The sequence below is a fragment of the Episyrphus balteatus genome, chromosome 2 (assembly GCF_945859705.1).
Source record: "Episyrphus balteatus chromosome 2, idEpiBalt1.1, whole genome shotgun sequence".
Lineage (NCBI taxonomy): Eukaryota > Metazoa > Arthropoda > Insecta > Diptera > Syrphidae > Episyrphus > Episyrphus balteatus.
Genome location: NC_079135.1, coordinates 11,977,398 through 12,001,474, shown reverse-complemented (window position 1 = coordinate 12,001,474; position 24,077 = coordinate 11,977,398). Strand labels below are relative to the sequence as shown.

The following is a 24,077-nucleotide window of genomic DNA, read 5'->3' as shown; positions in this document are numbered from 1 at the left end:
CTAACGGTAATATCTCAAAAACGGGAGCTGATTAGTTGTTTATGACTTCGGATTCGAGTTCAACACACTGAAAACCTTCAGAAAAGTATATTTTTGTTTCGGCAACAAAACCTTTGTAAACCAGTGTTATAGGCAGAGCTTAACTATGACGAAAATTGTGTGTAGGTATTAATTTCCTATATCAGAAATATAAAATAAAAAAAAAAGAATATGTTTTTAGAGATAGGCTTTTAAAGACTATCAGTAAGTGTATTAAATTTTAAGTGGGAGATTATTAGTCAATTTATATAGCTAAATTTTAAATATGTAGCAAGTGGCGGTTTTGTTATGGAGATATCGAGGATTGTTGTAGAAAAATTGTTCATACTGCTGTTATTTTAAAAAATCAAGTTAAAACAACTCCTAACCTGCAAAATATGTATCTGACCGTCTGTATGTATGTTTTGTATATGGATAGCAGCAAATGGTTAAATACCGATTTCAATGAAATTTGTTGCACAAAATTGTTTGAGTATTAGTTATTTTAAAATTTAAAAAAAAATCAATCAATTAAACCGATAATTGAAGTTTCTTGAAACTTTATTTGTTAGTTTCAAATAATATTTTATTTTTAGTAAAATACCAAATTTTTTGAAAACTTTAATATACAGGGTGTCCCAAATTTTGTCCGAGTTATGCTGAAAAAAAAATATAAAGCTCTCAGAATTTGATGGCCTGTTAGTTTATAGTTTTCAATTAAATGTACTTTTTGTGAAATTTCTAAAAACCTCTACCTTAAATTATATATTTATATATAGTTAAATTATTAAAAAAAAAAAAAAAAAAAAAAAAAAAAAAAATATGATTGGTGGTTCAAATTCACCGACCTTACTCTACTTTTGATCTGACGAGAAAACAAGTTCACCTGGTAAAAATCTCCACTAGACAGGTGGGCCTTACTTTGAAAAAAATAACCGTAAGTATATAGAGGTTGATTTGTTAATCGTACTTCACGAATGTACGATTTCATCTATAACTCTCAATATTCAATACCAATGTACAAATCCAGCAGTTTACTAAAATTTGTCCCTTCATTTTTTTAAACACTTATTCATCGTGTAAAAACACACATTTCAAAACATAGTGATCATAACTCTTGCACGCGTGTTAATAAACAGAAAATAAAATAAAATATGTTTGGTTCAGAAAAATATTCCCAAATGAAATATGTACATATAAATAATTTTATGGTTTTAGTAGTACCTAAATAAAGCAATTATTAATTTCTAGACATACATAATGTAATAAAAAAAAATTATATGTCTGTATGTAAGCATGTCAAGCCCATCAAACCCCTATTTGAATTTTATTTGTAAAATGGCAATGAAAACAAACCCCTAACAAAACGCATTTAATCCGATTTGTCTAAGTATGACAAGTTAAAAAAAAATTTCAACCTACCGGTAAATCTTTCAACATAAATATTATAATAAATCTTCCCCACAACGCCCACAAAATATTCCAATAGTCCATAAGAAAAAATACCTAGCCCTCCAACATGTAGTATGTCAAATCAAAAAAAAAAAAAAAAACATTATAATCTTTGTCACGTTCCCCAATAATTTTATTTATTTTTATACATCGTCACCCAATTTTGCCTTTTTCTTGTTTATTTAATTTTAAATAGATTTTTTTTTTAAATTTGTGTAGGCCGGTTCCAAGTTCCAAGTTCTAAAAGGCACAGGAAATTCCTTAATTTTTCAAAATAAAACAAAAACAAGTTCAAACACACTAATCTCAAAAGTCGAGTTTTTTGAAGTTTGACAGTTGCACCCTAAAATGACTTATTACTTACTGGCTCCAAGTCTACCTCTTTTTTTTCTATTTTTATTTTGTTAGAAAAGCTTAATCAGTCAAAGTAAAACAAATGAAAGCTTGCCGTTTGTAATGTTTTTTCTTTATTTTCTTCGTGGGTGCTGACAAATCGACCTCCTGCCCCAATCTGCACCAAATTACACCCTATACACTACACAAATACCCTTACACAGAGAGGAGAGTAAGTACTCTATAGTTATATCTAGGAGCAGGTAAACTAATGGTGGTGCAACGGCAATTTGCCATTATTGCGCCGCACGTACTACCGCTATTACATTATGCTATGCCAAAAGTCCAAACGTATGCTGGTGTATTAATAGCGCTCTACATGTGCATGAGTGTTGGTGTTACACCATCACACTACACATGCAAAATGCTTATTCTCAATGTTCTGCTGATGCCAGCAGCGTTTGTCTCCCCCTTTCTGTCTTTAGTTTATCACCATCGGATCTCCACTAACGAACGGGTAATTCACGAATACAAACAGTAGATTTACCCCCTTTAGCCCCCAAAAATCCCATCTAACTTGTCAAACACTCACACCATCAAAATTAGGAGCTTGGCTATTCAGAGTCACAACACACAATCATAAATGACATTTCGCGCTAATGTTAGCTTTTCATTTATAAAAAGCTCACACTTTTGCTTTTGGATTTTGACACTTCACCTATACTCTGCTTCTCTGTGTGAAGTTAGTGAAAAAGCTATAAGCTGAAAATAGTGGGGACTGGCCCAGACCACGTGGTGTTGGTTGCCAGTCACTCATTTTTGTTCATTTGAAACAACTTGTGCGGCTTTTTCCGCGTAAATCCAGAATCTCCAAATCGTTACTCTCTGCATGCGTCGTCATCATTGTCGTCCTTAAACTATTATTATGTCCAAAGGATACATCAGGCTTGTCCTTTGTAGATGAAGAGGAAGCCTACGGGATGACATCTAACTGACAGATTAATCCAATATGTCAGCTGACAGGACGGACATTGTAGTCCGAAAGATAGAAATATACGTGATTTTTGCTTTTTACTTTATATAGTTTGGAATGTTTGAGTTTGAGTTTGCCTTTGGACTTTTATCTCTCGTTTTTTTGTCTTCTTTTCAATTTTATACTTACTTTAATATTATACCCTTGAGGTTTTTAGTAGACATGATGATGATGAAGATGATGATGATAAATGCGCAATATACTCGTATGAACGTACATGTACCAGTATACCGACATAAATATAATTTTGTGTTTGGCTAAGTGAATGAGTCGCATTCACGTGACTTTAATGTATTTAAGTTGCACGAAAACCAGCTTAAAACAAACTTTGTAGATAAAATTATTATTTGTTGTTGGCTGGAGTTTTATATCAGAATATGGCTGGGCTAGGGAGTTATCTTAATTTTTTTTTTTGGGAAAAGTGTTGCCAGGGTTCCTTATTTGAATTTTCTTTAAGAATCATTAAAGACTAAATTAAAAAGTGTTATACCGACGTTTTGTGGCACTTGTGAATTATTATAAATCACTTTGTAATTAAGTAGTTAAAGAAATTGGAGAGCTTGAAAAGTTAATAAATAAACTATATACTTCAAATTAAAGATGGGTAATGAAAATGAGAAACAAAGTCGGTATCAAAACAGAGCCTTGTGGTACCCCAACTTTTGGTTTTTAAAATTAGATATACCAAAATCAACTTCAGTTAAATGGTCAATAAGTAATCGCTTATTTCTTGCGTATTGAAAACTTTGAAAAAATATTTGGTAATATGCCAATCAAACAAATATAACTTGAAATAATACAGGGGCCAAATCGTCGCATCCGTTGACGAAACCTCAAACGTACGAAAGATAATTTCGTGATACATTAAACGAGCACAGCGATTGGGATGACGGCATACGTTAGAAAACAGAACGAAATTTTTGGTAGAATGTACAACTGCATAGGCCAAAACATAATTGTTGATAAATTTGACTTCGTCGACCCCTATGCGAGGGTGGCCGAGTGGTCTGAGGCGCCTGACTCAAAAAACAATGTTGCCTTCTAAAGATATGGGAGCGTAAATGACATGGGTTCGAATCCCACTTTTGACAAGAATTTTTTTTTTTATTTTTTTTAAGAGTTTTATTATTTTTTTGGCTAATAACGTCGTTTTAGTTTTAAAATCAAATTTTTTTTTCCATATAATTCTAATTTGAGGAATTATTTTTTTCTTAAATCATTGGGGGTTGGTGCTGTTGCTTTGAACTCTTTTGGTGAAATTTTATTTTGTTAATATATGCCCTAATGTATGTTTTCGTGATTTCAAACAGTTTGATTATTTTTAAAATAAGATATTCTTATATTTTCATTACTTTTTGAACCCATTAACAATTTGTTCGAAAGCTTCAAACCAAACGAATGACATTCCGTTCAGTTGAATACGAAGTCGTTTGCTGTACGTATGACATCATGCCAAATGAACAGATTTCGTTAACGAGTTACTCGTTAACGTATGCGACCCCAGGCTTTGGGATGTTAAAACTGAACATTACAGGAAACAATTTTTTATATACTTACAAAGTTAGAAAATGTTCATTAATTGATCAATCAGGCATTAGTTCAGCAATAACTTTTAACCTGACATGTGTATGTGTACTTTAAACAGAATTCCTTTCTGCAACAAAAATGTTTTAAATAATTTGAATGGAAAATGTGTATCAAAACCAAACATTGTTAACTCATGTCTTAATTCATTAGAAGATAAATCGTGACTAAACACATTGACACGCTTTAACTCGGTCATAATTTAAAAAGAATTATTGCTCGTTCATTTGTCGATTCACTTTTCTAATTGTTGCTGGAAATACAAAAAAAAATTTCTGAGATAATGATCATTCTAACTGTTTTTCTTTTTATACTTACAGCTTACACTTTTTTATTACTAATCTGTCTAACTATCAGGACAATAGTTATTAACTGCAATACCATTTGTTTTATACCACCTGACCTTAGAATTGCTGTTTGCATAATTAAAAAACATGTTTTTAATTATGCGCATTCTTACGTAATTTAATCACATAATAGTTTCTTGATGCACATAAAATAGGTACAGATAGATTCTTGATGACAGTAATTTATGTATTTGTATGAAGTGTGGTGTATAAATAGTTATTCACCAATTCACTATTGAATTAAAATTGTAAAGCAAAAAAAAACTAAATATCAATTAGTGTTTGTTGTAGGTTGGTAGTAGTTAAGGTAGCAAGCTACTTTTTTCTTCGGAAAAAGCTTATGATGCAATACTTTATAAAGCAACGCATATAATTTTGTACACACAATTTATGTTCTGCCAATTGAAATAATTTAGAATAATTAAAACACTAAATTTGTTGTAAAAAGCAATAGAAATATCAACAAGGTGGATCCAGCAACACTAAGTAACACCTCAAACTTTTCCATAAAGGGTATATGCTATTTCTCTGGTTAATCAACTGTTGTAGATCACCGCCTCAGTGAGAGAAGAGCAAAGATAAAGTACAGGGCATGCTAATATGTTGAAAAAGAAAGAAACTCTTTGGGAAATTTTTCGAGTACAATAGAAATCAAAATCGGTTATAACGAACTCGATGAAGCTGCAGAATTTGTGGAAACCTTACGCTTCTTAAAAACTAGGAATAGTTCAGATAAAACAAAAATTTTTGGTCAATTTTTCTTAATTTTCGAAGTTTTTTTTCAAAAAAGCCTAATTTGGAATTGACTTGTGAATAACGAAAATTCCATATTTAAAAAAAAATTAAGTATTGGACCGGTCTTGAATTCAATAAAAGACGGATTTAAAGCGTCTTTAGTGAAAATAAGTTAGCAGAACACCTCTTAAAAGCCTCAAATTAGATGAAAAAGCTTAATGGTAAGTGGCAAAACAAGTGGCATAACAAGCTGATAACTACAATTCCAACATATTTGAAAAGAAAGCACATTGCAGCAAAAGAGAAACATACAAAATTTCTATAAAAGATTGGTTCCTGGTCAAGATCAAAACTGTAATCACTTCTGTATTGCCATTACCGTGCCTTATGTTCTTTCGCTTTATGAGTAAAGTAAAGACAGCCTTTTAAGACACACAAACATTTCTACATTAGAAAACAAATATCAAAGATTTTTCTTCCTGTTTCACGAAACGAAAAATCTATTTCATAAAGGTAGACAATGAATTTTCCAAAAATCAATAAACTGCAAAATTTCAAAACGACCAAAAAATCACCCCAAATAATGAAATATAGTTTTGTTTCAAGATCTCATATATAGCTACTTATACCTACTATCAAGTTTTGTATACAAACTTTAAGCAATATAACCCTTTAACATTGAAAGAATAACAAATAGCCTCATATGCTCGTATACGTTCCCATTATTCAATAATTTATTGCTTTTATTTCCCCATTTATTTGCTCCCTTCTGGCAACACTTATAGTCTCTTCTATATCTTTTATCAATGCCTTATAAAGATACCTTTTAACCCCCAAAAACCATTTAATCCCCACCAAAAAATTCAACTTTGGCCAACAATATTATGGTTGTTTTCTTTTCATGAAGTACAAAACAAAAATAATATTTCCTCCCCATATCACATGCAGTAGCAAAATTTCACAGACTTTATAAAAAGAAAAAAAAATAGTCAAAAGTAAGATACACTCTCATTCAAAGATGATAGCGATAAAAAAAAAATATAACAGACAAAAGTTGTAAATATACAAAACCTACTTATATCTATAACCTAAACCTAACTATACTATCAACTCTCTCAAAGTAAGTACGAGTAGGTAGGTAGCTACGTCCTCGAGAGATACAATACGATTTTTGAGATTTTTATTTAACTTGGCATTATAGACATTTGGCTGGTTCTTATCTTTTCTCCCTCATCTTTTTTTTATTTCTTCTTCTATTTACAATTATACACCCTATAAAGGTGCATACTCAAACGACTACGTTGTCGTCTTCCTATTTTGAATTGAAAAATAAAATTAAAAAAAAAAAAAAAAAAAAATATATATAAAAATATAAATTACTTCTTGTGCACTAAAAAATATATAAAAAAAAAATATAACAAATGAGGACAAAAAACTATCTTCATCTACTTTTGACATTCAAAGATACCTATAGGTAGTTTTCAAGACTTGAGAATAAAATATACAAGGGACATAAGAAGAACCAAACAAAAATTACAAAAAAAAATATACAAAAACCCCCCAAAAACCACACCAACCATCAAAAAGAAGAGTCTACTCATAGAAGATCTCCTTGCAGGCACAAAACAGAACAGAACTACACAACACTGAATAGAAATGAAGTGGAAAAAAAGTTCTAATTTAAAAATACCCACAAGAAAAATACGAACCTCTCTAATATTATATCTCTATCTATGAATTTTATTTCGTTCATCTTCGTTCCCCAACATTAGAATGCGAGAATGGAAAAATAGTATCTACGTATCTTTAGCTCACGCTGCCTCTGCTGCTAGTAGCTAGCCAGCACAAGCCTTTACACTTTTTGAGGATTAGAAGCTCTATTCTATACCCTACTATCGTATCGCGCACACACTCTGTCATACGCTAGCTCGCGTATAAACGACCAAACGACTGACGACCGACAAACTATAGTGTATTATTCTGTCAATTTTTTCTTGTTTTTGTTGTTGTTGTATCTCAATGATACTATACACTCTGCATGTGTGAATTTTTGTTTTTAGTGAGATACAACAATACTTATTCATATCTGTGTATGTGTCTAAAATAAAGTTGTGTGTAATATTTTATTTTTTTATTTATACTTTGATTCTTGTTATATTTCATACGATTTTTATGTAGTAGGTATAGGTATTATTTGTATCTTTTTTTTTGTATATTTTTTTTTTAAATTGTATTTCACTTGAACTTTTGCCTGACAGAAAAAAGAGCGAAGCACGAGTTCTGTCTAAGTACCTAACAGGCATAGTTGGTTCGTCATCGTCGGATAAGAAGAGCGGGTTTGTGCTTTTTTTCTGTAGCTTAGCGGGCGCGCACGCTGTTATTTTTGAACACTAAAACAAAATTATAATAAAAATGAATTAAAAATATATTTTTCTATCTTCAAATGGAATTAAAAAATTTAATCGAAAAAATCAATCTATCAGGCATATAAAAAAATTATGTTAAATTAAAACAACGTGACCAACGAATTCGACAAAATAAATTAGACGAAATGTCACATCACAGTTAAAAAACAAAAAAACACAAAAAAGGATATCCCTCAAATTCGAAAGCTTTTTTGTTCGTCTTTTCATAGAAATAAAAAAATCATATTTTCTATTTTCCTAATCACATGTTAAGCGGGTAGATGTTGAGTATGTGGGACAACTAACACACACCAACTTAACACACGATAATAATAAATAAAAAAAAAAAAATAACAAAAAAGTGCAAACTTTAAATTAAAATAACTTCAATTCAGCAAAAACAAAATTAATTAAAGAAAAAAGGATTTCATACCTTGCTACAAACCACACTTAACCAAAAATAAGGAAGAAAAAAATCTCGCTCGATTCGTCCTTTTTTGTCATCAGGAAGGATTTTGTATCTTTTTAAAGTAATTTCCTCCCTATTTTTTTGTGTTCTTCAACATTTATCTTCTTTTCTTCGAAAAGTGTATCTAAGTAGTGCAAACGATATCCTGGTGCAGATTTTATTTTTTTTTTTTGTATTTTCACCCCCTTTATCTACTGCTGCCGCCCCAATAACAAAAACATACTTTTGGCCCCCAAAATATAAATCGAAAAACAGAGGAGAGAAATATACTAAAAAAAAAATTTGTAAGTGTCGAAAAAAAATTCCAGATAAAAGTTCGCTCTTCTCCTACACAAAAACTACCTTAACTGTAAGGTACTAACTACGCACACTCCCTCACAACAACTCGTATCTCTGTGAACTAACTATATCAACAACATCGTCATCAAAATTTTTCTCCATGGAATTCTCTTGTTATTCAGCCTTTTGAGAAAAGAAGAAGTGTGTTCCCCCCTTTTTTTTTTGGTGGAAATCAAATGATTCGTCGTCGGAAGGGTGGTGAACGTCGTTTCGATATTTCTATCGTATTTTGATTTTTTAATTTTTTCGGAAAAACAAAAAATATAAATAAAAATAAAAAAAAAAAATCTTAAATAAAACTTAAATTTAAATTTAAAAACCAAAAGTTCTCAAGTTTTATCAACCTCGCAGTTATAATTCTCAGTCAACAAAACCCCCCTTCTAACCACCCTCTCAAAACAATAGACACATCCTGTTTTTCGAGGAAGAACAAAAAATTGATTTTCTTTCATATTTAAACCACACTATTTCGTCGTCGTCCTGTGTGCAATATTTATATACAAAAAAAAATACAACAACAAAAAAATAAAAAAAAAAAATCAGGAACAGTGAAAAGGACGAACACACAGTGAAGAAGAAGTGAAAAGCAAAAAAAAAAAAAAAAGAAAAATCCACCTCCACATTTTAAGTTGAAAGAGGATAGCAACGGTCGTAGTATTGCCTACTCACATAGTCTCAGGACTTCTTGTTCGAAATTACATTGCTCATCGTCGTTGTCGTTCTTGTCCTCCATCGTCAGGATACAAAACAAAAAATTCACCCAATTTTTTTTTCTCTGAAAAAAAAAAAATACTAAAAAAATATAATGTTTAAACAGTAAAATATTAATCCCAAAGAGGCTTCTAGTTAAAGTTTTAAAAGAAAACAAAATTGTATATAATAAATTCTTATAAGGAATATAAAAAGGATAATCAGTGATATATATATATATTAGTTTTTTTTTTATTTGGTTCAAAAGCCCCCAGTTTTGATGTTGTACTTCCTCAAACACACTCACAAAAAAAATTAAAATCCAAAGAAAATTAATATTATCCTTTAGAAATTAAAATAAAAAATAAAATCCACAGTGGTGCTGTTAAATATATACTTAAAAATAAAAATAAAATAAATTTTAGTAAAATAAATAAGTTTAACAAAAAAAAAAAACCTAGTGCTAGTGCTGTTATTGTTGACAAATACATTTTTCCCCTCACAAATTTTTTGCTTTGGTTAAGTTTAAATAAAATTAATTGTTATTATTATTAATAAATAAATAAAAAAAAATAGAGCAAAGCTCTATTGTGTGCTGTGTTGTTAAATATAAATTTAAATAATTTAAAATTGTAAATAAACAAAATAAACAAAAAAAAAAAAAAAAAAACAAATAAACCCTTAAACCTTATCCTTACAACAACAAAAAAATTAAAAAATAATTCTCAAAGAGCAGTAAAATAGTATTAAATTTGCGGTGCCTTTATTTATAGCAAGGAGAAATATATAAAAATATATTTTTAAATATATACATAAAAATATAAAATTAAACAAAAAAAAATCTACAACGCTTAAATTAAATAAAAAAAATTAAAAAAAACCCAATCGTTACTAATTAAATTGTTAAAGTTACACAAAAATAAAAATAAATTAAAAATACAAACAAAATTGTATTTTTAAGTTAAAAAATAAAAAAAAAAAAAAATATTTATAATTTTTTGTGATAGTAAAGTTATAACATAAATTGTTTATGAAAAAATGAGTGACAGGGAGCGATCGTCCCCAACTCTGATCGAATCCGGATTAAAAAATTTAATTGGCGGACGGGATAGTAATTATCCATTAATAAGCGGCATTAATGGTAAGTAATTAATTTTTAATTATAAAAAAAAAAATTAGTTAAAAAATTTGCACAAAGTAAAAAATTTATTTATTTATTTATATATATGCACCTCATTATCATATTATGTATTTAATATTAACTTTTATACATATGTATACAAAAGATAAAAAAAACACATAGGAATTAAATATGGAATATTTACTAAGAAGAGCGAAATGATGATTTTTTTTTTTATTTATCTATTCTCATAAGGAAGTGACGACACACAAAAAGTTTGGTAGGGGAATAGAGGTTAAAAGAGGAAGAGGAAGAAAAATTCATAGAACGCATGCTTTTTATTTCTGTACACTGTCGTAGGTAGTTATAGATAGATAGATAGATAGGTAGGTGTATGTTGGTTGATTATTCGAAATCGAAAATTTTTCGAAGTTCCTATATCTCTTATTGCTATGCGCAGGGTCCTTTTTTCGGCAACAACAACAATAAATAGGAAGAAAAATGTGTAGGTTTTTATTATTTTCGGCTTCCTTTATGTTTTTTTTTTTGATTATCCTTATTTTTTTTTTGCTGTGTGTTCGGATTTTTTTCCGGGGTTTTGATTTTTTTTATCTTCTTCGTTTTCTATTTCTTTTAGCACGGAACCTATGGTGGTTTATCAAAACATTAGTTTTTTTTTGAATAGAAAGAAAAAAAAAGATATACACACCCAAAATGACTTAAAATCTTAAATAGACAAAAATTAAAATTGAAAAATTTGCATACCTATTTTTTTTTTTTTTTTTTGTTTAAAATTAAAAAAATGCTTCTCTGTCAATAAACGTTGAGATACGTTTTATTTTGTCTAGAGATATAGATAGTATACAAATAATACTGTTACTGCTGTTTGAAGCTGTGCTGTCAAGACCATGTGGAGATATGTTTGACGATACGGGTGTTTATATTGAAATTCATATAGTAATATGATTCAATAAATAAAATCTTGTTTGGTTTCTATGATTTTAAATGTTAAAGCTACTGCGTAAAATATACATACATAGATTCTATTTGATTTAATTGGAGTTTGTTTTAATTTGCAAGCGTTTATTTCATGTTAAGGGAACATTTTACCTACTTTTTTTTTGTTCATTTATGTCATTAAAAAAAAATGTCATTCATTTTTAAAAGTGTGACATTATTTAGAAGTACATCAAAACGAATATCATTTCCCATATCTAAATAAAATTAAAGACGTCACTATTTTTGACATGCATCTATTATTTTTTTTTTTTTCATTTTACCGCATCACTGCACCTGTCGGTACATTTTTGAAACAAAAATTATCACTGACAGTTCAGTGCGTTTTTCAAATTAAATATCAATGTCAACAGAGCGCAGAGGAGGAATATTTGTTCTCCCTTGAAATGTGATTTTACTTTAAAATAAAAATGTTTTTTTTTTTTTCATTTTATTATAAAAAATGCAAGAAGTGAAACTATATTTTGAGGATTTTTTTTTTTATAGAAATGAAAACTTAAATATTTAAGTTGAATAGTAACAAAAGCTATTATGTTGAACTTTTAAATTTATAAGATTAAATATAGTATGAGCTACAGAAGGTCAAAACCAAGCTTGTATGCCAAAGTGGTTAGTTGCAAAACGAAAAATTTAAATAATGCTACACTTATTTTCTATACGAAATAAAAACATGTTAGATATATGTATGTTTAGTCCAAAACGGTACAACTATAACAAATTACAAAAATACAGCTATTGATTGATAAAGCAATGATTCGGTAGATATACCGTAGACATTTCAGATCTAAAAAAATGTTTAATGCTAAATTTTGATGCTTTTTTTTTAAATTAAAAATATTTTAACCCAAATGAATTGCAAGTTCACTCTTTCTCAGTTTTTATTGAGTTCTACAAAATTTTAACTGTGTGACTTATGTGGTTTTCAAATGACCAATTGAATACTTTCTGTCTGAGAACCAGCCCAAACCGCTGAGGCGATTTAATTAGAACTTAGAGTTATTGAAGAGTTATTTTGAGATACAAGCGTTTTCCTGTTCCAGTTCATAGCACAGTTAATATGAAACATTTTTATTAATATGGTACATGATTTAAATTTTCAATGCATTTTTTAAAGCCCGATCTATTAAAGCTTAAACGAAAATGTGTCGACTATCATGTAAAAAGTTATTTTAATCTTTATGAATAGTCTTTTACTTACAGAGCAAGAGCCAGAATATTATTAATTACTCTTTGAAAATAAGTGGTAGGCTAGTGAAATTTTGTATGGACGTTTCATATACCATAGAATAAAATATGAACATTAAAATATTTCGGATTAATGTTTTTTTTTTTATTGAGAAAGAACACTTTTGAAATGCTACCAATGCAATACATGGAAAATTTAAGCATTTTTTTAACTGCATAAATCCCATGAAATTTCAATAATTCAAGACTTTAATCATCTCTGGTACTAATGGTTTCCAAGATTAAGCTTTCCGAACTTTGGTGGTTGCGTTCCGAATTTGTTTTAAGTTGTTTTGATATTGTGTTATTAAGGACCCTAATTTTTCGACATCGAAAGAGTGCTTGATCGACCATTTTGAATCAAAGAAAGAAAATAGTGCATTTCATCAAATAACTCGGCATCAGTACATTTTATCAAAAAAATTGTAGAGCATAAAAATCTTTCTACATCAAATATTTAGCTTGGAAATCAATGGTAAAGTGGCAGAATTACACATGAATTCTTAAGATTCATTATTTTTGTTACAAATTAAATGTTAACAAATAATCAGAACTGTATTACCAATATTAACTCCAAAATTGTAAAAATTCAAAACATTATATTTTTATCCTTGATGTTGAAGCTAGTTCGATTTATTTTTATGTCACAATGTGGCATTTATCTACTTAACCTACAATTCAAGAGAATATACAAAGACAAATTAAACTAAATCAGCTTCAACCACAAGTTGATATATTCACATGTGGAATGGGGTTTAGGTCTTTGCTTCCTATGAGAATTGTAAGAGAAGCCATAAATACTAAGTATTTACTCTATCTTCGTCTGTTCTAGCAAAGTATGAATACATAGATAATATGATTTACATAAAATAAATAAAATGCATTTTGTATGTAATATGCGGAAATGCAAAGAGTAATATAAAAAAAAATAATTCTTAAGTGTCGAAAATCTAATTTGTTTTATTATATTTTTATTCTCATTGATTGTTATTTTTTTTTAGTTTTATTAGTTTTATTTAATATGACAGCGATAAATAATTTTTCCAATTAAATGCTACATTTTTGGTGATTCACACATCGTCGTAAGCGTTTTAATTGCTTATTCTTAAAGTTTGTACATTCAGTAACGTTTAGGAATGAGAAGATGTAATTTGAAAATGTTTTTAACAATTACAAAACAACCAATACCAAACAACCTAAAAGAATTAAGAATATAAAATCAAAATTCTACCTTTCTCTTAGCTCTTTCATATTCCAAAAGCTTGAAATGTGATAATTTTTTGAATATGGGAGGAGTACAAAAATGCAAATTAAATTAAGAAAATATATGAAATAATCACATGTGAGTACGACAAACGCAATTCCATTATCCATCAAATTTTTTTAATTTCAATTATTACAATTTCAAACTCATCATGTTTGTATTAAACATGTCACGGACTAAGGGGCTATCAGAAAGCAGGTTCTAAAAAAAAAATCAAAAAATTGTTTCTTTTTTATGTTTTTTTTTTTCTTAACACTAGATTAAAATTAAATCAACTTAATATTAAAACTGATTAGAAAAACTACTAATGGATAAAGCGAAAAAAAATGTTCTTTTTCAATTAATAGAAACAGACAGAAACTTTATCAGTTGTGTGTATTTGACATGTTCAAATGCTATCAATCTAAATCATTCGTAGTTTTATGATTGTTTGAATGGCTAACTTTTAGCTAACTTCGCAAAAAAAAAACTTTATCTGTGATTGCAAAAACAAAAATTACGTATAAGTTTAATTGCTAAAAAAAAGTTTGAACACATGTTTTTTTTATGAATATTGGTTATTTATAGAGGATTATCTATACGAGTAAAAATGATAAAAGTTTTATGATATCAATATCGAAGTTTACATTGTTAAAAAAAAGTAATATCAACAAGTGGATAACTTAACTCTTCTCCGTTACCGTCCATGAATATTTTGGCTATGTGTAGTTAGTTTTTCGTGAAACTTCTAGGACATCAACTTTACACTGAGGGAAAAAAAGCAACGTAAAATGTAAAATGTTCAACATTGATTTAATGTTAATGTTAATGTTTAACATGAAACTTCTTCAAAATAAAATTGAAACAATGTTAGAAACTTTGTTATTTCTGTCGGACTTCAGTTTTTGTTGCATTTTATCACTCTAATTTTCAACAGTGAGATAGCACGTTGGTAAAGCATTCGCCTAGTAACCCAAGAGTTATAAATTCGATCCCCAGCGGCTGCCCATTTTTTCTATTTTTTTAATAAATTGATGCTTTATTTTAAAGTTGAAACAACTTTGATTTAAAGATGTTTTATAACGGTAAACCACTTTAAACTAACGATGTTTTACTTTAATTTTAAAATTTTAGTCTTCAACTCAAAATCATTCCGAAAAATAGTTGAATCAACGTGGTTTTCGTTGATTTTAAGTTGTTTTTTCCCTCAGTGTATGATGTGCTTTATAAATTTCAAGAAAATGTATTGCTTCTTCAACTACATAAACTGGATAACAAGCGTGTATATGTCCTCTCCGCTACTTTGGAATGGCGAAGTTGCCAACATTTCTGTAAAAACTATGAGTCACTTTTTTCAATCTGTATGACCGAAATAATCAGCTGCAGTCACCTAATTATTCGGTAAGAGTTCATGATATAACAGGTCCTGTATTTTAGTAATACGAGTAGTTACCAAAATAAAAGACATTTCGTAATTTTACCAAAACAAACAAATTAGCAATATCTGGTAAAATAACCGAAATAATCAATATAAGCTATCAATTGCTTGGCAGTTACCTGATGTATTGACGTATCAATAACAGTAACTGAAATAAAAGGTACAAGTCACAGTAACAAATATATAATAACTTAACCAACATAATTCTGTCTAAAGTTACCAATATTTTAGTAGTTTTAAATAAGGTTTTTGGAAGAAATTACTAATTTTCGGGAACAATCACCAATCTTTCCATAGAAAAGTAGCTGAAAATATCCGTTAAAATGAAAAATGTTTTGCATCGCAACCGTAACAATCGGTTGTTAAAAATATCAGATACTTTTCATTCTGTAATAATTTCCGATATAATCCACAGAAATCGCCAATTCTTTGGTAAGGTTACCAAAATAATCAGTACCAATCTCTAAGCCTCTAAGAATAAGAGCTAACGAAAAAGCCAGTTAGTGTAACCAATAGTAGATATACTGGTACTTCTGGTAACAGTTGCTGAAACATTAGAAGAATTTATCAAGCCAAATTAATCTTACCAAAATAGATAGGTAGCGTCAAATGTCAAGCATTTGGTTACAATCACTTATTTATTTGTATTTGACGAATACCCTTTTAGAATTTTTGAAATATTTGAAAATAACAAGTAATTACTTATTATTGCTAAATGGTCTGAAACAATTGGGAGAGTAGAATTTTCAGAAGAATACTTCACACGTTCTTTCGACTCATTAAAAGCCTTTAGTAATAATTGCAAGTTACCAAAAACGAATGCCATCAGAGCACTCAAATTACTGGGAAAAATGAACCTTTAATTACTTTTAATATAATAATACTATCACAATCTCAGTAAATATGTGACACTATCAAAAAACCAGAGGCGAGATGTATGTAATATTAAAATAAAATCATTATATAAATAGGTCAATATGTACATACATATACCTACCAAAGTAATGATATTAATTAAAATGACCACAAATAATATTCTCCTTCCTCTCGCGATCACGAACTCTCACATTTTAATATAATTTGCATTTATGGTTCGAAAATTTTAAATAATGGTTCGATTTCATAATAACTCTTACCCTAATTTTAAAACTCATTGTCGGAGTCATATTCATAACCAATTTTTAATACAAAAGCCATTAATTAACTTTGTGTGGTTTGCGACAAAGTTATTGTCACCAAATAATAAACTGAACCATCCTCTCTAATTCATCATTTTATATAAAATGAGATACCTCTATTATCTTTTATCACCATCATTCATTTTGTTAATTTTTCATCAGGTTTTTTCTTTACTTTGTTTTTGTGTTAGCTAGTTACTAATTTGGCCAATTTGTTAGTTAACTTACATACAGAACCCATTCACTTATATTGAGGGATGTATTCAGGTGGAAAGAGAGGAGGGGGCCTATTGTATACCACCTACCTTCCAAGTAAAGACGTTTTTTTTTAGGTTAATGTAAAAGCCGGATTTTCGAAGAAGAAAAAAAAAACAATCTCCACTACACTGACAAAAACAAAAGCGGAAAAAATCGAACTCCACTCGAGTCCCCAATTCGAACACAAAAAAAAGGTGCATCAATAATAGCGCATGCTCATTGAACGCCAACATTGCACCCCCATCACACTCTCATTTTCTCTCTCTCTCGGTCGAACTTGGGGGAGAAGAAAAAGCTTGATTTCGAAATGGACAACCTTCAGTGTATACCACAGTTGATGCCGGTAAATTACCCATAAAATTTAAAAATCCCCCATCTCTCCCCTTTTTTTCTATTACTCTTTCACTCACTATATTGTATGTGAACCTCGTGTGCATAATAAAATACACATAAATGTCAAAATGACGCTTCAATGATTAAGCCTGACACACAATAGAGTCAAATTAATAATAAACACACATAAATGGCGGTCGGTCGGTTAAAATTCTCAGAAGAAAATGTCGACCACACAAATGAAAATGATGATGATAATGATGTGGAGAATGATGATGATGACATTTGAACTTACTAATGACCCCCCTGCCGATGACGACGCCCTCTGTTTCACATCGAAACAAAACCCAACCAAGAGGTAAATCATTGTGTGAATTTCGCAAAAAATGACCTCCTCTTCCCTGAATGATTTCATCTGTCAAATGGAACGTGTACGTGATATTAAGAATCAGCTGAAACTGAATTGAAACTGAAGAGCATGTGATCAATTCAATGACGAAATAACAATCCCAACGGAATTAAACTTCAAATCTAATACAACACACTATGCACACTATAACTGTTATACAGCAGCAAATGTGACAGGTGTATTTTTTATGTCATTTCTACTGTGCTTGCTATCTACTCTGTATAGTGTATTGGTATGGAAACACAAGCATGAATATTTATCACATAAAACATCATTTTATAGACATATAAGTTTTTGTATTATTTTGTGCAACATAAGAAATTGTATTTTCTTACTCTCTCTTGACGACATAAATGGCCTTTTGGGTGGTTGCAGAAGGGGGTGTCTCGTTTCCTTCACAAAACTAAAATTCAAAAGAAAAAACAAAAAAAGATTATTTTGTCTGTGCCAGCGCCAGTATTTTATCTTGTTCTTGTCATGACTGTATTTGGCAAGTGGTGTAAAATGTGTGATATTATAAGAAATAACAACAACAACAAAATAAATGATAGAACTACACCAGTGACGTTTGTTTTTTTTGAGATTCATTATCTTGTTCATTCATTTAGTTCATTATTATTGTGCAGCACATTACAATTTATAAATGGTAACGAGTGCAAAAATTATGTGCTGCTTAGGATTGAAATGGGGTTCGAATATTGATAATAAAAGTTTGTGTTGGTGTGTACACTGTACATAGATATGAATGCGTTTCAATAAGAATTATTTTTATGAGTTCTGCGAATTATTATGAGGAGGTCATCGATTAAAAAAAAAACTAGATTTGTAAACACTTGAAACACACTTGATTACACGGAAATGCTAAAGCATTCATTAAAAAATAAGAAATTCTTCATTTTATTGGGGATTTTATGATAATAACACATTGGGGATTTCATAAGAATAAAAGAAAAATAAGTAAGCGGACTTTTGTAGCTAGTTAAGTTGGTGAAGTTTATGTGTTTTTAACTGGGAACTACTTATGGAGTGGCTTTTTAAAAGAAAAATCTTTTAATATTTGAGTGAGCAGATGAAAACTTAGTAATTTCATATTTATTTTATAGTAAACGACGATTTCTCATCAGCTTTTTTCTCGTTAGTAATCCTTATAATATACAAAAACTAAACCAAAGAATTTTCTAATCCAATAACAACAATTAGAAATAACATGGATAATGATAATCCCAACTGAATTAACTACCAATTTATGAATTAGGCCCCACTGCTCAAATGTAGGATGGGTCATTTAGTGCACGAAATAAATGCCAACCAAAAACAATTGGATTCTGTATTAAATTAATCAGCTTTCTGCGTTTTTTTTTTTTTGCTATGAAGGCTTCCGTCTTAAATTAAGCGGACAGAACACTTTTAATTTTCTTGAATGTGCTAATTTAAAAGAATTCACCTTAATTTAAAGTAAAAATTTTCTTATTTTTATGTGAAGTCATTTTAATTACTTTTATTTACATTTTAATCCACTTTAATTTAAAGTAAAAAATTTCTTATTTTTATGTGAAGACATATTAATTACCTACCTTAAAAAAAAAAATACTGGGGATCGATGAAATGAATTTCACTTTAAAAATAACAGATTCCATTTATTTAAGTAGACATAATTTTATTGTAATGTGCCTTATTTTTTCCGTGTAAGCTACGTCTGTGTCGAAATGTACTAGAGACAAGATCTCCAGTTATATGAAGCTTTGCATGTTAAAGCAATAACCGATTGACAAATTTTTTTCTGAAGTTCAAATAGTTAACAAATATTGTTAGCATTCAGTTCCTTTAAGCTGTCAAAGAAAGTAAGTCCAGTGGTGGATGGTGGACGTTAAAAATGATTTCTATCTCTATACATTATCATCGACTTTCACGAACAATTCATAAGATCCAATGCATCGCTTTTTTTTTTATCAGAACCTCACAATCTCCAAGCCATAATTTCAAACTTCCCACAAAAGTACCATGCCTTCAAGCTATTTTTCAAAAAACCTTAAACTGTGACCTGTAGTAAACATCTCTTGAAAAAAGTACACACGGTAGAGATTTACCTTTAGTAGTAAAATTATTGTAACTTTTTTAAGACTGTTAAGTTCTATGGAGGTTCAATTTTGTCAACAAAACTGAATTTTATTACACTAAAAGATTCTTGTAACTTCACTCTGGTAAGTTTACTTATACTTTTAAGCTGTCGAAGCATTACTAATCATACAATTGGTTATGAAAACTTTGAAAATAGTCGGAAGCATTTGCTGTTTTGCTCAAAAATTTATTTAGGTAAAAATCATATTTGCGTTGTGTAAAACTTATCAAAACTTTGATATTGCGAATCACCTTAACAAATAAGTTATCTAGAATGTTTGTTACCACCATTTTGAATAGATAATCTGGTATCGACACCTACGATTAGAACTGACAATACCTGACAGGTATTCCATATAATAAATGTGCCAGAAATCTGTTATTTATTAGCCAAAACTACTCAAAAATTTAATTCTAAAGGAAATACGAGCTCAAGTGAGAATAAGTTAAAAAGTAATGGCTAGACCGAAGGCAAATATTGCATCAGTCTTATCAAAATTCAAATAAATTAAGATTTCTCCATCCATCCACCTTTATTCTAGTTTAATGAACAAAAAATCCAAAATCGAAATGTGCTACCTAGATCTGTCCTATTTCAGGCTAGTTATAAATATTTCCAAGCCAAGTAGTATAAAAACAACTTTCTTACAAAAAAATTGTTCTTGTCTGATTTATGTTTCTCCTTAATTATTCTTTGTCGGAAACACTATACAAAGTTAAGAGTACATGAGCACTTGGAACCATGCACAATCTTTTTCTCCTTATTCAAACCTACCTATTGCTTGTTATAAATAAGGAAACACCTCTAGAAATATATCTCTCACTCTTGGCTCTTTCACAGAGTTATTTTAAAATACATATTTTTACCTACATATTTCTTTTCCATTCCACCCCCAAAACGAACGAAATTGTGTTCCGTTAGCTGTATAGCTTTGTTGGATCCTTAGACAATTGGACGTCAAACTTCTGGTCTATATCCAATATTTTCTATATGACTGCACCATTTAGCAATATTGTTTCAAAATGTTGCTTCTCTCTTGATGAGTTTTCTGTGTGTTTTTTTTTTTTTTGGTTGGTTGGTCTGTAGGTGCTTATATGTATTAAAAATAATTAAAATTATTCAACTTTTAGAATAAATTGGATTTTCAATCTGTTTTCGTTCTTGGCACTCTTCGTGAGATAATATCTAATATTTTTTTTTGCAAAAGTTACAGCGAAAAAAAAAATTAGCAACGTTCTCATTTTCAAAGCTAGCAAAAACTGGGTGCACTGGTTGTGTGACACAACAAAAACAAAATTAAACCAGTTAAGTGCACTTTTTTGAATTTTGTCCAACGCAATCTGTCAGAAAATGGCATAAGCCCCCTCAAAAATGAATCAACAAAAATCGTGATTTCTTTTCTGTCCAAGCAAAACATGTGACAGAAATTTAAAAGGACGTCAGTATTTTCGTCAATCTTCTCAATAGAATGTGATTTGTGTGGTGTCCTATGATTTTTTTGACGACACAAATTTTGATGATTGTCCCATCGGTCATCCATCGTCGCCGATTTTGTCGCCGAATTGTCGAGTGAGTGGAAATTTTGTTTACATGGTAATTCTATAATTGAGCGTATCCAATTAAAATTTTTAATAATTACCTACTGCCTACCCTATAAGATGATGAGCAAGCAAGCAAGTGGATTGTTGAAGTGGTACTTGAAGTTAATTTGTAGCAAAAAAAAATGTATAGATACGAGTAGAGAGGAGATATATAAAAAAAAAAATAGAGTCACATCTGCCTCGTGGTAGATTTTCGAGTTTGTTCTGCTTTTTTCTGCACTTGTTTTCATATATTCAGGAGATACTTGTAAATTAGGGTTACCATCTCAAAGTTGGAATCAAGTTTTTTCTTATACTTTTTTAACTGGCTAATGTTGTATTAATGAAATTCATTCAAAAGAAGCCCGTTATGAAAAAAATCTAGAAACAGAAATTAACAGGGTCTCGAGTTCGCTTTCCACTGAGCTAAATTATGTGAAAAATGCTTTAAATCCGACCACAAGTCTTTGCAGTACTAAAAACTCTCTATCAAATAGTTTCAAAAGGGCTTTACTCTTCCTAAAATGATTGAAAATTTTATATAATCAATCGACTTATAATACCCATTTGGCAACCCTTCTTCTGAACTAGTGCAGTAGGAGATATAATATAATGAGGGGTAATATGGGATGGGGGTTGAAATTCATGCGGGTTGCATTTTCATATACCTAGTGCTGTGAGAAAAATGAGGCCTAATTTGCTGTCGTTGGCACTACTGCTGCTCTAGGCAAACATGAATGTAAGCGAGTGTCATACGCGTACGCATTTGAATGAAAAAAAAAAAAAATCAAATCGTATAGACTATAGAGAGTTATATAGATGTGTGTAGGATGAATTTTATTTTGTATTTTTTCGTATAGTGGGTTGATCTAAAATGATGTTGAATATACATTTTTACATTCATATTTTATATTTCTAAACAAAAATGCTATGCTTTATAATTAAAAAGAATTTTTTTATACAAATTGGCGCCAAAAGTTAAAAATGCATTTCAGATGATATGAATGCAAAATTTTTTTTTCGTTTTATTTGTTTTTTTGGGAACGCACGCATGTTAGACAAAAAATGTATATTTTGTATTTCTTCGGGGGAAATATGATGGAATGTGATTTAAAAGAGAGGTTGTATTCATTAATGCAAGTTTATGGCGATTATTGCAGTTGGTTGGTTTATATTGAAGGTTGTTGCTCTATCTCGGATTATATTAGAATGTCAAGTAAAGGGCTTTTGCATTTGTGATTATTATTATCTATTATTGTAGAGCTTGATCCTTGACAACATGAATGTTTACGTCAAGCTTCATTGAATATTAGTTTTTTGGAAATATGTAGGTAGATAAAAATTATGAGAGAAATTATAAAGGAACTCGTAAATCTATCTATCTATTTCTCAGAATACTCTTTTAAATTATACAAATAAAAAATGGTTCTCAAAAGGTACATAGAAATGATATTTCCACTATTAACACTGGCTTACAGCTTAAATGGACACTTAATCCCATTAATTTTTTCTTACGTACTTTGACCTCAGGGACTCTTAAATCACTTTAAAAAAAATTACGATGGATACGTTTTTGAGACATGATTTTTCAAAGTTTCAAATGGTTCAAAAAGACCAAATACAGTAGATTTTGAAAGTCCATATTTCATCCAATTCAATTTTTGTGACCATTATGTTGAAAGATAAAGTATTTTCTGTTTTCCTTTATATAGCTATAAATGCTCAAAGGATAAAAATAGACCGTTTAGTAAAAACATAAAAAATGTCGTTTTTTTCTCTTTTTTGAATAGTTTTTCTTAAGTTTTTTTACAATATTTTAATTTTAAGTTTTTTTATAAGGAAGCTTATCGATAGAAAATTTAATTATCTATGAAAAGTTACTTAAAACAATTTTTTTAATCCAGCTTGCTTTTCAAGTTATATACAAAAACTCAAAAAGTAACAGAAAAAGTCCAACGTATTTGATCGTTACAAAAATCGTCACACTTTATAACTTATCCATATATTTTGAAGAAAACTATCTTTTTATCTTTGCCAGAAAGTGTACTACACATGAAATTTAATTTAAAGCTATGAGGATTCGAAAGATTTTGATTTTTCTTTCAGTGATAAAGTTTTTTTTGGCAAAAAATTCCTTTAAAATGTTTTTTTTTTTTTAATATTTTAATTTCACTTAAACATTTGGAGTGACCCAGAAAAGTTATTCTAGTGTTTCTTGCTTATTTACTCAGCTTTCAGGTGCTGGTATTTCTGTTCAGATTAATTTTTTATTAGGAACTCAAGATATAGCCCGAAAAACAACGACAAAAAACTTTGAAAAATCATATCTCGAAAACCTATCCATAAATATTTTTTTTAGATAACATTTTCGAGTTTTCTGGGCTCAAACCTATACGGCACTTTTAGTTTTTTTGTAAACTAGTGTTATTATTTTGTGTAGGTAATGCCTATTTTTCAAAACGAAAATAAGGTTATTGTTCTTCAGAAGTTTTGAAGAAAGTATAATACAGTTCATTGTACTTCATTCATTACTAAATAAATAAATTTTATTTTTTTTACTTTTAAAAATACATTAGAATATGCAATCTCGTTTTTTCGTCAAAGCACCTTTAAAATGGTCGGCACTGAAAATTTTAGAATTTATTTTTTGCCTCTTATGTCTTTATAAAAAATGTATTCTAAAAAATTAAGGATACGTAGGTACCTTAAAAACTACGTCAAAAATCGTAAATACTTGAATGCAAATAACCTTT

The 24,077-nt window shown here is 29.4% G+C and overlaps 1 protein-coding gene across 3 annotated transcripts in view; it reads left to right on the top strand.

Moving 5' to 3' along the window:
- The first annotated feature begins 10,068 nt into the window (after window positions 1–10,068).
- Window positions 10,069–24,077, top strand: part of LOC129910699 (thyrotroph embryonic factor) — an 84,603-nt gene continuing 70,594 nt past the window's right edge. Inside the window, exon 1 of one of the 3 annotated variants that reach the window (XM_055988183.1) lies at window positions 10,069–10,546. In XM_055988183.1, coding sequence (XP_055844158.1) covers window positions 10,444–10,546 — 103 coding nt within the window. In that variant the 5' untranslated portion in view covers window positions 10,069–10,443. The remainder of the gene's footprint in view (window positions 10,547–24,077) is intronic. The other 2 variants (XM_055988185.1, XM_055988184.1) reach the window with 2 other exon arrangements.